The 16,431-nt window shown below is 38.9% G+C and overlaps 2 protein-coding genes across 3 annotated transcripts; one reads left to right on the plus strand and one right to left on the minus strand.

Annotated features, from left to right (window-relative positions):
• The first annotated feature begins 587 nt into the window (after window positions 1-587).
• LOC124135834 lies at window positions 588-9,096 on the plus strand. 2 transcript variants are annotated; one of them, XM_048382299.1, is made up of 10 exons: window positions 588-672; window positions 1,317-1,518; window positions 2,398-2,531; window positions 3,904-4,033; window positions 4,511-4,629; window positions 5,260-5,434; window positions 6,577-6,716; window positions 7,131-7,230; window positions 8,406-8,589; window positions 9,057-9,096. In XM_048382299.1, the coding sequence occupies exons 1-9, from the start codon at window positions 624-626 to the stop codon at window positions 8,542-8,544; spliced, it is 1,188 nt and encodes a 395-aa protein (XP_048238256.1). In that variant the 5' UTR covers window positions 588-623; the 3' UTR covers window positions 8,545-8,589; window positions 9,057-9,096. The 2 variants fall into 2 exon arrangements, with proteins under 2 accessions (XP_048238256.1, XP_046357401.1); XM_046501445.2 differs by having other exon boundaries at window positions 2,410-2,531.
• A 48-nt stretch (window positions 9,097-9,144) lies between these two features.
• LOC124135886 lies at window positions 9,145-15,640 on the minus strand. The gene is made up of 7 exons (XM_046501555.2): window positions 15,504-15,640; window positions 13,817-13,916; window positions 12,528-12,643; window positions 11,749-11,944; window positions 11,236-11,378; window positions 10,263-10,350; window positions 9,145-9,471 (listed from the first exon to the last, which is right to left on the minus strand). Exons 3-7 carry the CDS (start codon window positions 12,640-12,642, stop codon window positions 9,243-9,245), a joined length of 771 nt encoding a protein of 256 aa, XP_046357511.2. The 5' UTR covers window position 12,643; window positions 13,817-13,916; window positions 15,504-15,640; the 3' UTR covers window positions 9,145-9,242.
• Window positions 15,641-16,431: the final 791 nt, after the last annotated feature.

Consider the following 16,431-nt stretch of genomic DNA (forward strand, 5'->3'; position numbering starts at 1 on the left):
AGAAGGGGGGCACAATCGGTGCCCGTGGAGATGCCTACTTCTTGCCTAAAATGTCTTACCCCCACATTTTACATAGATTTCATCAATGATGATGTCCACCTTTTCACATATTGTTTTCTCAGTAAACTTCAGATGACATTTGCTGTCATTTTTGACAAATTGTGCTGACCTCAAAGATAGATATGCAATTCTATCAATGGTCACCATGTTTTGTAACAAAACCCCTATGGATCAAGGAATGAAGTTTTCCTAAGTTTTGACAGAATTGAACTTGATTCTTATCTGAGATTGTAAAAAGTCAAGCAAATCCTTTGAGTTTTAGAGAATCCACATTAATAATTCCACTTCCTTATTGTATGAAGGATAATGGTTAATCTTCAAGACAGGAATTTGGTGGTACATTTGCTGTACCCAGAGATATATCTCTCTTTGTACAGAAACAAATGTTTCTAGTTCAACGCACACTGTCTTGCACAATACCTTTTATCTATTTTGAGAGTATGCCATGATTGTATTCAGGCAGATGTTACAGGCGACACGGATTCCCACGTGGGTGTGTATCAAGCCCTGCATATAATATAAGTGCAGGGAAACGTGTATGTTCATTATAAGCGCTGGCAACCATGAGGCTCTTGTTCCTGTTCGTGTTCCTGCTGTTTTCGATGGTTTCCGGTAAGTTTATTTACGTCTCTGCCTTTTGAATAGTAAAATGGTTAAATGGGATATTCACTCCATAAACTGGACGACGTGGTGTCATCCAGTTTTATTAATCTGTTGTTACTATTCGCTAGATACTGGGTCCTTGGGGTGCTTGGAGAGTCTATAGGATTTTGCTTTTGCTGAAATAATGGATCATGCAAACACGAACACTATGATTTATGATTGTAACATATATTTCTCATCTAATTTGGGGCGGTGGAGTAGCGTGGTGGTTGAAGCGTTCGCTCGTCACGCCGAAGATCCGGGTCTGATTCATCACATGGGTACGATATGTGAAGCCCATTTCTGGTGTCCCTTGCCATGATATTGCTGGAATATTGCTAAAAGCGGCGTAAAACCAAACATACTCACTCACTCATCTTATTCGTGTTATACTGAGAACATCTTTGGTGTTATGGCGACTGAAACTCGAACCCTACCATTTTCTTGCGTAACCCGGCACACCCTGTACCATCGCAAAACGTGATACAAATTTGCAAATCTCTCGAGCACTAATATATCTGTTTCTGCCTGTGAAAGCTGAATTTTTAATTCGAGGATGTTGATTTTGCAATAAGCGAGAACAAATTAGAAGAACTCATTGAATAATTTTCCAGGGAAGAATGGAACCTCAGATGTGATCGATTTCTCCCAACTAGTAAACTGCAGCGATCTACAATCTGTGTTTTTAATTGAACAAAAGTGTTTTGAAGAAAACGGCGTCACCTTCAAACTTCCATCCTTAAGCGAAATCAACAACTCGTCCGGAGCTGCAGTATTTTCTTCGATAACCCCAGGTTATTTAGATGACATGTGTAGGTTAGTATGAACAATTCCTTTAATAACACTTTAATAACATCAACAATCATACTTCATGCTACTATTAATGATGATTGTGGCATTGGAATAGCGAAAAACAAGATCAAATGATAATGATAATTGAAATACTACCATTATGATTTTAGTGCAGTGACTGATGTTTTAAGCCGCAGTCAAGGATGCCCAAGTATCAATGTATGAAGTCGAATATTGACCGGGCAATCTGGTGACTGGCGTTGTTGATGCATGTCATCGAATCCCAATTGTTCATGCTGTAAATCAGCTTGATGGTTTAGGCTCGATTATTTGAAGACTGCCACCCTAAAGCTGGAATATTGCAAATGTCAATAAAATCAGACATCCCAATAGGTTCATGTCAGAACGACCTTTCATCCCATCAATCAGTTAACCAGATCGGGAAAGTGACAGTTGGAAAGTGTTTTCTGAACATGCAAATGGTTAATACGAGGTATTCCGAACGACAGTAAAGGGCTGTACGACTGATTCCATAAAAAGATCGTCTTCGTCTCGCTTTAAAGGATAATAAACATATGAAAATGACTTTAACAGAAGAGAATTGACTATAGCCCGTAGGAAGTACTTGACAATTAATGGGATGACCTGAGAGCTCTGTTTAGCGGTTGGTATATTGCTAAGTGTGGTGCTAAACAACAAACAAAAACACAGAGTAGTATTTGACATTAACCCTGCTCGAACGACAGTATGGTTGTGTATGTTTCTGCAATTGCGCATCTTTTGATAATATGATACAGAATATATGATACATTCAACTTTTTTATAACATTGTTGCAAAACATACGAAATGATTCTCGTTCACGTTGTCCATGTAATAACATTGTCATTTGACGAAACGTTGAGGAATCTTGACAGTTATGGGAAGGCCGCTGTTTGTGTTGGTAACATAAACAGGAAGTGTTTTAAACAGACCGATACGGATACGACGGCAGACACGATAAAGAAGAGCCAAGAATATATCTGCGCCAACAAGGACAGTGAGTATAGCGTAATTGTTAACCACTGACAAAGGAATTGGACACAATTGTCACCGGAACCCATCCGTTATGTCAGTAATAGACTATAGTAAACGCCAGAGAATAAACAGTCTTGATTATCAGCTCGAACAGATTCAATTGGTCTTAAATCACCTCTGATAATGTGACATGTATCAGTGTTACGAAGTTTCCAACATGAAACGCAAAGCTAATCCTAAAAATGGATTTGTACAAGCTAAAATTGTGAAATAAGTAAATGACCAAACATGATTAATGTATTTTATTCAAAAATACAGTTTTATGTTTACAATCAAAACAGGCAGTACAATGGTCAAACAAATGGCAATAGCAGTAAGTATCAGGCCTCACAATATATTTCCGAGCACTCACGAATGTCCAGAAAATTTCAGTCGAATGTCGTTAAACAATGCTGCCTCTATTTTAGAATTCAAAATGATTTTGGAATTCGGTAATTTCAGATAGGTATCCCGTCTGTACTTGATAGGTAGATAAAATGCAAGACAAGTTGTAAAAGACCTCGAATCGCACTCTTGTCGCTCTTATATAGGTACAACCACCCTTTTAGAAACTGTCCAAGCTCAAGCCTTTGGTGTCTACATTTCACAACTTGTTGTACAATCGAGCATGCTCTTTCCTTCAAAGAACGTTATGCGACCCTTTTGCAAACTTGTTTGATCAAGGTTACAACATTCAAGGCCTCATTAAAGCTTTCCAAAGCCGTCCTCTTTCCTTTCTGGTTACCATAAAAAATTATGTTGTAAGCTGATTAACTCGTGTCGAAAGTTACTGTTGTATCCCTCCAACATATTTCAAACCATAAAAGGGACATTGAAAGCCACAGATGCGTTTTTAGTTCGAAATGTCAAATCTTCAAAACGTTTTGTGCAGGATGTATTAGATGTAAAGTTGGATTGAATTCAGGACTAGTTATCAAAACAGGATATGTTTTGAAATTTTTGAACCATGTAAGATGTGTTCGAAAGAAAAATGTTCGACATACTTGGCTGAAATATATTGTTTATTGATAAACCTCGATAACTCGACCTTCATAAACTGAATAAATTTTTCAAGGGGGATGTACAAGTCCTTTTGGCTCTGTGAAATCAAATCACTCGAAACTACAACCAGCTCTATATATAGTACTTCGAGAAATGAGGTTTCTCGGTGCACTAATTCATTTTATTGATGTCAATTTGGTTTCCACCTTAGATGTTAAGAAACTTGCTATCTTTTTTAACTTTAGCATAAGCATCCGTAAGAACTTACACCAGTACATAAATAAAACAGTACTGTTTTTATCATCCCCGGCTATCAAGTTGTTTAACTATTAAGTACGTCATTGTTCCTCAAGAGTTCAACTTTACCTGCATGGTCGAAGTGATGCCTAAATTGAGGGACTGTTCCGATGCTAGAAGTTACATGACCACCAACGATAACCTTAACCTCAACTTTACTGAGCAGATGGACAAGCTAGGTTGTATGTGAGTAACTTGTCGTCAAATACTAGTATCCTTCTTTAAAATGATACAAACCGTGTGCGTGAGTGCGTGTATTTGTCTCATGACCACCATTCTTAGTTTTTATGGAAGTTCACAGGCAGGAATTGTGTAATTCACATCAGGCCTGATTAAAAGATTATTAGATTCTTGCTTTCCTTTTTTCCCCCAATAGTCGTACATGGTATCACAAAAGGCTGATTGATATCCATGAACAGGTTCTTCCGATATTTACTTTTTCCCCAAAACTATAAAACATCGAATCTTTGACATTCCATCATTAGCAACTAGAAGATATCAACCTCATTAAGTCTTTACATGAAATACATTACATTACAATACCAAATCCGTTGAAAGTTAATTTGATGTGTCTTATACATGAAACAGAGCTATAACCCCTCACAATCTAATCAAAATCTTAATTATATTTAAGGTTGATTTCATTTGAATTATCTATGTCAGGTCAGCACAGATGTCGTCGCTATGTGCCCGAAAGTACATGTCAGCCTGTGGCGAGGCCTCACTACATTTCTATGAAACAGACGGGCTAAACAGCACAGACTGCTCGTCATTTGCTACAGGTTCGTCACAACAGGACTGACAGACATCCTCACACACATATGATCAGTAAAACAGCAGATGGATTAAGGAGATGTAGTTGTGTGCAAAGGCTATTAATGAACATTATATTAACTCTGTTGTGTGTTGAGTAAAGTTGTAAATAATTAAATATAGTTACTAGTATATACGATCTACAGCCCGAACGTTAAACTGTACCTGTCATACTCATAGGGATGCTGGCGACGGACCATTATATATTCAACCTTTCTCAAAACCTAACTGTCATATCATTTTGGTGTTATTTGACTGTAAAACATTCTTATTCATTTATTGTTGCAAGAGCTTTTAGATCGATGATCATGATGTCAGTCGGTGGATTATCTGTTCGAGAATCGATTTGTTACAGACCGCCATCATATAGCTGGAATATTCTGAGTGCGGCGTTAAACAACAATAAACAAACAGATAAACAAACAAGCAATATATTCTGAAATAAAGAAATTAAGTAAGTCAGATCACTGGTATTTGCAATGTGCATACACATTTTCTGGTCGTTTCATCGAGTACGTTTGGGAATCATTTATAAATACATGTACCATGTACCATGGCATATTCCTGCGACTTGATATTAATTCATTGACTTCCGTCAGGCCCAGACATCACCAGCGTGGACTGTTCCACCACTGAAAACATCCGAAGCAGCTACTATCAATGCTTAATGTACAACAGTGTATTGCTAGATGTCCCAAAGCAACTAACAAGTGAAGGCACAAGCCATTACATTATGAACGCTATGGCAATGAGTGAAAGCAAGACGATGTGCAGGTATATGTATTTTTAAGAAATCGCTTACTACCACCTCGAACTCCTGTAGTTACAAGTGTCTGTTTTCAATATCAATATAAAACATCAAAGCCAAAGAATAACCAGTCTCGAGTATCCATTGGACAAAAAAGGCAAGATAGCAGTTGAAATTATATGAATGGATCACGGAAAATCAGACATCGTGGGTAAGGGATTGATCAATATTAACAGTTTTACAAATTTAAAGTAAAGTTCTGTTTACTTATGTGCAAGAATTTAGGGCATGGTTATCCATCCGTAAAGAAGCGGAATTTCACATGCGCACAGAAAATAGCCAATCTTCACGAGGCAAGAGAGTTAACTGACTATAAAAGTCCAGTTTCCACTTTTAAAGCCAGTTAACCCTCTTGCCTCGGGAAGATGAAAATAGCGCGGCATAGATCTTAAAGTCTCCAAAATATATTTCTCCATTTTCAGAGTTCCTTTTAAATTTACGTATATAGAAAAATAAATATCTTAATCTTTTATCAACCAGTAACATTATTTGTCAATTGTATGTTATTACAAAACTTTAAGAATTGTATTATTCGAATGTACATCTAATTCATGCTTCGGAAATACTTATTTTGAGAACTTTTAAAATCCCTTTGCTTCCATTTACTATCTTCCGAATTTTCTTATGTAGAACTGATGCAAGCATTTTAGACATTTGAGAAAATATAGTACCAAACAAGCAGGTGAGCTACGTTTTTATGAGACAATACTATTGAGCATTTTTACACCAGGCACAGTTGACTGATATCAAATGATTTTCAAAAAGGGCACATTAAAGGGAACGTGAAGTTATTTCAGAAGCAACTATCCCAGCATGAATTATAAATGACTAAATAGTACGTGTTACATACACAGAATATACATAAACATACAGCGAGCTCCATAAGTTACGTTCTATATCATACAGTAATCTGAAGAACTACCAGCTTACAGTGAACTGTGTGTAACATACACAGAATATACATAAACATACAGCGTGCTTCATAAGTTACGTTCTATATCATACAGTAATATGAAGAACTACCAGCTGACAGTGAACTGTGTGTAACATACACAGAATATACATAAACATACAGCGTGCTTCATAAGTTACGTTCTATATCATACAGTAATCTGAAGAACTACCAGCTGGCAGTGAACTGTACTCTGTGGGTACAGGAGCAGTGCAGTGACCACGTGACAAAGCCGATGGTGGCCGACTCCCAGACAGTGCAGGACGGCTTGGCTAAACTCTGCGGCCACATTGGGGGTGAGATATACGGCAAAATGTCCATCCGTTATTTATACGTGTATGTCTTTGTTGAGACTCGAGACGCAACATTCAAGTTCCATTATTATACTTGTGTAGTGGTTGGCATTTTCATTTTTTTTTAAAACCCGGTGAGATTTGAAAGTCATTTTGAAAGTATACAGCCCATGGATACTATATATTTATTTTATTTCAAACTTGTATATATTAATTTAAATCCGGGATATAAAGTCATACATGTCTTCGATATTTAGACGTCTTGAAGGTGGAATTCTTAAAACGGCGACGTTTAAATTTAAAAATGAAGAACTATGTATATTTTAGAAAAGGCATTCATTTTTATTTAATTCAAAGTTGTATGTTTTTTATTTCAGAATGATGTAGTGAATCTTTCTTATAATTGTCTGTTCTTAGATTTCGACACTCAGTGTGTACAGAATGCACCTAAAGCAGCATGCGGCAGTGGCCATGGACTCCAAGCTTTGGATTCAACTAGCCCAGGACACCTGTGCGCGTAAGTAAATTTCATCAGAGATCTTTCGGTTCAAAGACACCGTGACGGTCTGAAGAATACTCACTACTTTATTAAATATTTCTATGTTAGATCAATGGTGTATTCACGTGGATAATAGGTAAAGAAGTTACATGCATGTGTTAAGCTGCAAACAATATAACAGGCTCTACCCTGTTTACAACCCACAAACAAATGGACTGGTCCTAAAGTGTCACTGGTAGTCCATGAGGATATCACAGTATGACTGAAGGCAACTTTAATCGGGCTGAACTCAGTAATATTCCATCTAGATGCATTAACCGGGGACCTATAAATAGTCGTGGTCAGTCAGACCAGTGGTTGATAGCATGAATAAAAATCCACGCCTGGAGTGCATGATGAAGCACAATCACCAAGGTGACACACTATAACCACCAGTTGTTCATTAAGTTTCTGACACCCATAGTATATATTGTAGCAAAACAAATAAAAGCGACCCTATGGATAACCATACGAATTCTCTATTAAAAGTAATGTCCATTGTGATATGGTTATGAATAACTAGTGATGATGACAGTTGTTCCCGATGTGATCGTATCTGTTCCACCAATGTCACCCGTCACAAACACGTGCAATGGAAAGTCAATGGTTGAGTGGAATTGTTTCGGAAATGTCTTCCACAAGTCTATCAAACACATTTTAAAAGCTTTACTAAGGTCTTTAATGTTGCAACCCTGATGGAACAACTTATGTGCATGAGTCGTATGAAGATTTATTCAATCTTCGAACGAAAGCGTTAGCATAAACATTTTAAAAGCTTTACGTAGGCCTTGAATGTTGTTACCCTCATGTGTAGGAGTCTGAACCTTTATTCAATCTTCAAACGAAGGAGATGGACCAGCTCCTGTAAAACGTGTACTAACGGTAATACAGGACATGTGTTCCCTTTACGCGAACACCTTGTGTCATCTCTGACTCAGTATGATACTTTCAAATAAGTTTCACTTTTTGCCTTTTGCGCTTCATTGAATATGTCCATAATCCAGACTGGTTATTACCTGGTATTTACGTTTTCTTATTCACCAAGCTTTTAATAAGTGTCAAGAGTTTTCAGATTCCTTGCGCTTTTTTTATATATGATATTTCTACTCAGAATTGTATATGGTAACTCTGGAAGTGTTTTTGCTTGTTTTCAGTGCCACTAGTGCCGCCCAGAAGTGTCTGGTGTCGGCAGTGAGAGGCTGCAGCAAGACGACCGTCAGCATGTACGAAGACCTCCTGCGTAGCCAATCGCCGTCTGTGTGTCTGACCGCTGGGTCAGTCGTAATTGGCTGATGTAGATTATCAGTTACAGCTTCACGTAGCTTAAAGGGAGATTAAATATGTTCAAATATCTACATCGAAGTTGTTATAAGGTTTGTTATTCCTGTGTTTTTCTGATTTGTCCAGGTATTTTGCAATGTTATCCTATGTTATTGACAGTGTAATTAGAAGTGTAATATTTTTCAAACATGACCTTCTGAGGATAAAAATCAAGAAAATACCCGAGAGTTATATGTTATAAGTAATTATTGGCTGTAGTTTGACTTAAGATAACCACAGAACAAGAATTCAGTCTCTGATCGGGTTCTGTGCTAGCTGATAACACAAACAAATATTAATATGAGGTTGGTAAATAAAGCGACAGAACCTTTACCATATCCAATATAAATCTCTGCATAAAGCAAAGTCAATTATACAATTCCGATCATATCATGAGTATGTGTTTATGAATCACTATAAAATAGTAATGATACCAGGCGTTCGCGAAAAGGTGAGCATATCCTGCCCCACCGGGGGCACCCGTCACAAACACATGCAAAGGCAACTCAATTTGTAAGTTCGATCAAAATGTACTATGACGTCACAGCTCGAAAATGACGTGAAAGCCCCTTGAACCGTTGTCAAATTTGTATGTGTTGAGTTTGTAACGTATTTTAAGAAACTAAAAGAAAATAGAACAAAAGAAAGTCCACATTCAGGTTGTTCGGGTTTCACCCCTGAGATACTCCAACTCTCGAATATATAAATGCGAGTACTGTCATTAACATTGAAGCCACACGTTTGCCAGCCCGGCTCTTAGGGATGGGTGTGGTCGTCCTTCCCCCCTGCACACAGGGGGCGGGGACCTGGGATGACAGCAGGTGCGTGTACAGTTCAGCAGTGCTTGGACCACAGGATTCCACAGAGGCTTTCATGCAGTCGGTGAAGGTTTGGATGATACTGTTGGGTACAAAAAAAAGTAAATTAAGTTCATACACTTTCAACCCCTTGCTCCATGTTCCAATCTCGGATCCCCCGTGAAGTTCCGTGTTAGAATTTGGGCTTTTCGTAAGACTATCGGGATCTGGTTGTTAGGCTCGCTGCCTTGGTTGTCGCATGCCATCGTATCCTAATTGCGTAAATCGATTCTCATGATGTCAATCACTGGCTTGTCAATATCGTGAGGTTAAAGGAGATTGTACGTACATCAGAAATATACATATTTATGTTACTCCGAAATCAGTTGTAAATCAATGTACATTCTCTTGCCAAATACCCCGAGTTCTGTCTGATTGTTGACAACTTTTGGTATATCACTTGCCAGGGGATAAATCCAAGAACAGGTATTACGGCAGCTCGGTGGTTTACGACGACACACTATAGCTGCCAGAATCCGGTCGTTGTGTGTTCGAATCCCGGGTTTGAAAGCATTAGGACCGGGACACTGAGCACTGTTACACATTCATATTCAAGTTATAGAGTCTGGCCACCCTTTAGGACAATAGAGGACCAATCTTACAATGGAATCCCCACGGGTCTGTTTTATCCATCACTAACAGTAAATTATTGACCATTTTCACATAACTACAAAGCAGTAAGAAAACGTACAACTTAAAAATGTTATCCATAGAGTTGTTCGTTTACTTCTTACACACCAACCTCTAGAATGTCAATCAAACAGCTACAAAGCAGCACATGTTTTAATAATGCAATGGTCAGACATATCCTCAATCAACATTTTATCTATCTACCTGCACATTTGCTCGGGCGTGCTGGAATTAACCATCCATTTCTCACAGGTGCTCTGGTCGGCGTTCATCACACAACCGGAGGCAAATTCTAGAACAACAACATACGATAAACTCTAACTCGATGTCCAAATCTATGTCACTATTGTTCAATCAATTTTAAAGGTATTTTTCCTTGATTGAAATGTCTTTCTTAAAGAAATATACAAACTAAAATCTGAACAACTAATAACTGAGCTACTATATGAAAAGTGCCACTGCGCTGTAGCTCACCTGGATATGTAATTTATAATGCCAACAAAGACAGCCACAAAAATTAATATTTAAATATTTTCTGCTTAAATTCTAAACTCTGCATAAATACTGATTTAAACAGAATCCTATGGAAAAAAGTGTATGTCAAAGATAAGCTACCTGCCTGGCGATTTTAGAAGAGACGAAGTTTACGGAGACAGATATGCATTTTGAGAGATTTTAAGAGCATGGTAAAAACAAGGTCAACATATGAACCATTGCATGACACCACAAACTAAACAATTACAACATTTCATTACATTTTGTACAAAAATGACCGAGTAATGGCCGTGAATATATTTGTCAATATGGTTGCTTTGCCCTGCTCTACCGGTAGCAGCCGCCACTGACACGATTTGCAAAAGAATGTGCTTCCCTGTGGTGTCTCACACTTGCCGTATTATCATTTTTGTCATGTCAATGATACATGTGTTGAAAATACTAATTCTGAAAAAGACAATCAGCGACACAAGAGAAAGGAGAAAAGTTGTGCATCTTCAGCATAAAATGTCTCAGAAATGTCATATATTGCTAGTGTGCAACTAAAGCAAAAGTTGAAAGAAAACATAATTCAAAAGGTCAACGCCAGAGAACAACCAGTCTCGAATATCTACCGAAACATATCGAAAAATGTATGTCAAAACAATGAACATTTGTGTTTTAGCGTTTGTATTACACCTACTATCAAAATCCTTGTGTTCGCAAAATGAGGTCATTCCGAGAGTGGTAGAATAGGGGTCAGCAAACAGGTGTCGCTTGGACGGACTGCACTGTGTCAGGACAGCAAGGGTACAGCTGACAGCGTTATGGTAGGCTGACATGTTGCTGAGAAGGCAAATAAACAATGTTACATGAGAAACCGTGAACAGAATGCCCCCACACGCACTCACACGCACACACGCACGCACGCACTCAAGCACACACACACACACACAAACACACACACACACACACACACACACACACACAACACTAATCGGTAGGTAGAAACTATAAAATTGTCATAAGAAAGAAACCAGAAACCATTAAAAGCAACCCGTAGTGCAAGCATGCAATACCAATTGCATTAAATGCTTTCAACCCCTATTATATAAAAGATATTTAAAAATCGGATTAAGAAAATGTCGTTCATTACGAACCCACTGTGTTCTTCGAGTATTATGTTATATTTTCAACATGACAATGTGACTTTTACCTGCACATGTCTCTATATCGGGACACTGTGAGACGTTTCAGTATGTAATCCGTTGTTTCTTCTGGTGATGACAACTGAGGCACTTCAAGGTAAATACCATGGTACAATAAGCAGTCAAGAGCTCCGTCCTGTATCCCTTTAGTCGTTGAACAGTCCACGCGGTGCGTATGTCCATTTGAGAGTTCAACTGTTGTATCTGTGGTCATAGATCGCAAGGAATAATTATTCAAATGCTTACAAATGTAACCTTCACAAATACCGACAAAACGCCGCGATTTTGCTTCATCTATCCCTAGAAGGGGATGCCTAAGTGTCCTATCCCTGAATATCACTATGATGTTTTATATAAGGCAGTTTATGCATTTCATATTGTTTTCTCTGTAAACCTCAGATTTACAGAGGATTTCATTTGTGAAACGGCTCATAATTGTTTCAAAAGACTCATGAATGATGCAGATTATTTGTGACACACACAAAGAAAAGAACATGCATGTGTGGAAATTATCTTGACTTTACTACAAAATGTTGAAATCGTACGCGCTGGCCGTGTAACATTTCTTGAACTCTCTTATCAAAGTGGTCCAACACCTTTGCACCTTTGCACAACACGTATGTATGTATGTATGTATGTATGTATGTATGTATGTATGTATGTATGTATGTATGTATGTATGTATGTATGTATATATGTATGTATGTATGTATGTATGTATGTATGTATGTATGTATGTATGTATGTATGTATGTATGTATATATATATTAACAAAGAACAACATACCTGGTTCATTTTTACAGCCGGTATCATTCCTCGTTTGATCTTCGTAGATGCGTACTGCAGCATCGCCACATAACCGCAGCAGTGGATATGAACAAGCATCAGTCTTAGCCTGCATCCTAGGATTAAGTGAGTTACCTTTTAATGGCATATCACATAAATTTGTGAGGAAAGCACAGGTGATGCAGATCCTAGACGTTTACCATTTTGGTAAAACCGGATATAGTTTTGAGACAATCTGATACAGAACACCGCTCTTGATCAGGAGATTCTGACCCATGATCCGCGGATCTGGCTGTCACGGGTAAGAGACGCAGCACTGCACATTGAGCCGATCCTTAGACCACTGGGCTACTTATGCCCCTTGCAGTATTGGAAGACCAGCACGGGAGTAGGGAGTGAACCTTTTATTGCTTACCTTTGATAGATACATTACATATGAATCGAAACCTATCAGAGCCTACTCCATACTTACACTTAAAGTATACTAGAAAATATAAATTAAACGTTTTTTGTGAAATACAGCGGTTGAGTAATGAATTTAGTTAACTCCGCAGTCAGTGTCACAGCTATGTCACGAGGGCCTGTAAGTAATACTGAGCCGGGACCAGGCTAACAAAGGAGTGAAAGCATGACCAAAGATCTACAACTCCGGGGTGCGATGAAGCAATGAGACAAGTCATAGATGACCACCTTTCCGAATTCAGTAAGGTGTAAGGTAAGGTACTGCGGGCCTTTTTATTGCTCTTATTGCTAGTAACGTAGCGAAATATCAAATGTTAAAATCAGAAAGTAATCAGTCTTGATTATCCGTCAATACAGATTCAAGTGGGCGTAAAAAACAAAATAGCGGTGATAAACATATGAATGGATCACCGAAAACAATTGATGATGTTCACACACACACACACATAGACACACACACACGCGCGTGCACACGCACACACAGACATGCACAAACATATACACACAGTCACACACACACACACACACACACACACACACACACACACACACACACACACACACACACACACACACACACACACACACACACAAATACACGCACGCACATGCACACTTGTTTATTTGTTAGCTGTAAATGATTTGAGTGTTTCAACCATATGGGAGTGACTGTGTTAGGGATTAGATCAGTTCAGGTCAGTCTATTCTGAACAGGAATACACGCCTAAGAAGTGTGGTCGTGTGGTCTATTACATGCAATGTTCGAAGCATTATGTGCTTAATAATGTATAGTTAATGTAACAACTGACAGTCAACTGTCAACTTACAAACACGTATCTGTTTCACTTCCACCAAATTCTTGCACGGCTTGTCGTGAACACTCATTAAGTTGAGTAAATAAAGAGTATACACAGGCGACAGGACTACCTGCAACAAAAGCAAAAAACTAAGACGGGAGACAAGGATTACTGATACAACGTAGACATAATCAGTCATAAATAATCATATTCCATTTTTTTTACATTTATTATTTGTGTCTATCAGTGGTCTACTATACTAACAGAAAAAGTAACTGTGCTTCATATAAAGTTCAAAAGAATTAATTTATTCAAAATCTTTCAATACATATTCATGAAGATATCTCCTCCACTTGAAGGTCGTGATACACAGTTTGCAAGTGCATGTTAATGTACGGTGCACAATTTGGATGTTTGTGTGTTTGTTTGCATGATACTGCTACACGTGTATTTTTAACGTGAACATCATGTAAGGCTTGTTTAGCTATCAGATCCTCATAAAGACACTTCTCTTTAAAATTGATAACCTTTATGCAATACCATGGCTTGCTGAAACTCAACGTGTGTGCTCTGTGGGTATGAGTGAGTGAGTGAGTTGGGTTTGACGCCGCTTTTAACAGTATTCCAGTTATATCGCGGCGTGTCAGCTTCATGTGGGAGGAAAGGCCGATTTGATGCAGGTCTCAGACATTTATCACTTCGGTGAAACCCACGAGCACGGATATGGTACTGACAAACCTAGAAACATAATCGGGGCGAACCAGGATTCGAACCCACAATCATAGGTTTCTGGCGTGCCCAAGGGACGCAACTCTGCACAGCGAATCGCGGCGCCTTAAACGGCTGGGCCATACAGGAATGGCGCAAAACGAAGTTGCCAGACATTTTAATGTTCATCGAAACACAATATCATCTCTTTGGTGGCGTTATCTATAGGAGGTCAACACTCGCCAAGGTGTCATTCATCTACGTGTGACGTCACGTCAACAAGACAACCATATTCGGTTGGTGCATTATGGAATTGATACCAAACTGCCACATCTGGGTTGAGATCAATTTATGGCAGTACCGTACGCAACCGGTTGAGGGAGCTCAACATCCGACCCCGACGTCCATCGATACGCCCAATTTTGCTTCCCCGTCACCGTCCGGCACGCCTAACTTGGAATAGCTGAGGTTCAAAAGACAAGACTGTGACAGTAAACTATTCCACAGATAAGTTTCCAGGAAAGCTCTGATGGTCGTGCAAGGGACTACATGCTGCCAGGAGAACCTGGCAGCATAAATTGTTGTACTTCCATGGCCGGCTGTTTCTCCAGACCTCTCGACCATAAACGTGTTTTGGATGAAATAGTGAGACACCTACGACAGGACCAGAACCAGCTGGTAACGCTAGCTCAGTTGGGCAGAATTATTGATTGACATTTGGAACAAAGTGCCCATGCTGTTTTCAATCATCTGGTGTCTTCAATGCACCGCCTCGTCTATATCAACGCAAATGGTGGTCACGCCCGATATTGACATTGTCAATGTAATTGCCTCTTTAAGGGCATGTCGCTCTGTTTAATGTCACCAGGCGTCAATGAATTTGTTATGATAAAACTTTGATCAGGCGAATGACCAAATATTCTCTAAATTCTTAGTACATTCTTACTTTAATTCGTTAGGTTAAAAGTGATTAAGAATCTTTTGATCGTTTTCACGTTTTCAATCTTACTTGATAGAAACGAACATGTTGCATTCAACTGCTGCGAGTTATCCGATGTACTGTAGGCCGCAATGGGTATACTCCTGTTATCATCGCAGCTGTATATGATGTACTGGAGGCAGCGAACAACTTTGGAGTAATCCTCAGTATTTCTAGTGGGGAAAAAGGACGAGAAAAATGTCATGTCATTAACTTATAAAATGTAGCTCTAGGCCGGTGTTATCTCCATGCATTGGACAGTTTCTTTTCGATTTTTGATTCTAGAACGGTTTCTTTCATTATTGTCATTCCTATATTTTAACATTGTACCACAATGCTGTACTAGATCTATTTGTCCACAATGGCCCTGACTCACACAAAATAATACAATATGAAAAGTGCCACATCTTTGATATTTCAGGGCCCTGCGATTCTGGAATAGAATTCGTTCTCAAAAGAAAAAAAAACAAACACATTTTTTTTGTAAATTCATTGTACCTAATGAAATCGATATATCTAGTTTAATATCATAGATACAAATATGAAATGTTGGAGCTCGATAGTCACATGTTGTCGTTGTACAAAGGAATTGAAAACTGTTCATTGTCATGTCACATAAGGCCACAAGGTGACGCTAAACTCAGTATCTCGTGTGACCGCCCGGGCAGCGATCGCGGCTGTGCATCTACTCGGCACTGACTTGATAATTGTACGAATTATGTCCTGCGGAATTCTGCGCCAGTCTGCTAGTAAGGCGTTGGCCATTTGTTGGAGTGTCTGCGGCGTGTTCTGACGTTGACGTACACATCGATCGAGTTCATCCTAGAGGTGTTCGATTGGGTTGAGATATGGATATCTCGACGGCCAGGGCAAGCCGTTGATGTTGGCATTATGAAGGTAGTCTAACATGACACGAGCTGTTTGCAGTGGAGCGTTGTCCTGTTGACACCCGAATGCC

This window comes from Haliotis rufescens, unplaced genomic scaffold, assembly GCF_023055435.1.
Source record: "Haliotis rufescens isolate VD_foot unplaced genomic scaffold, xgHalRufe1.0.p SCAF_4, whole genome shotgun sequence".
NCBI lineage: Eukaryota > Metazoa > Mollusca > Gastropoda > Lepetellida > Haliotidae > Haliotis > Haliotis rufescens.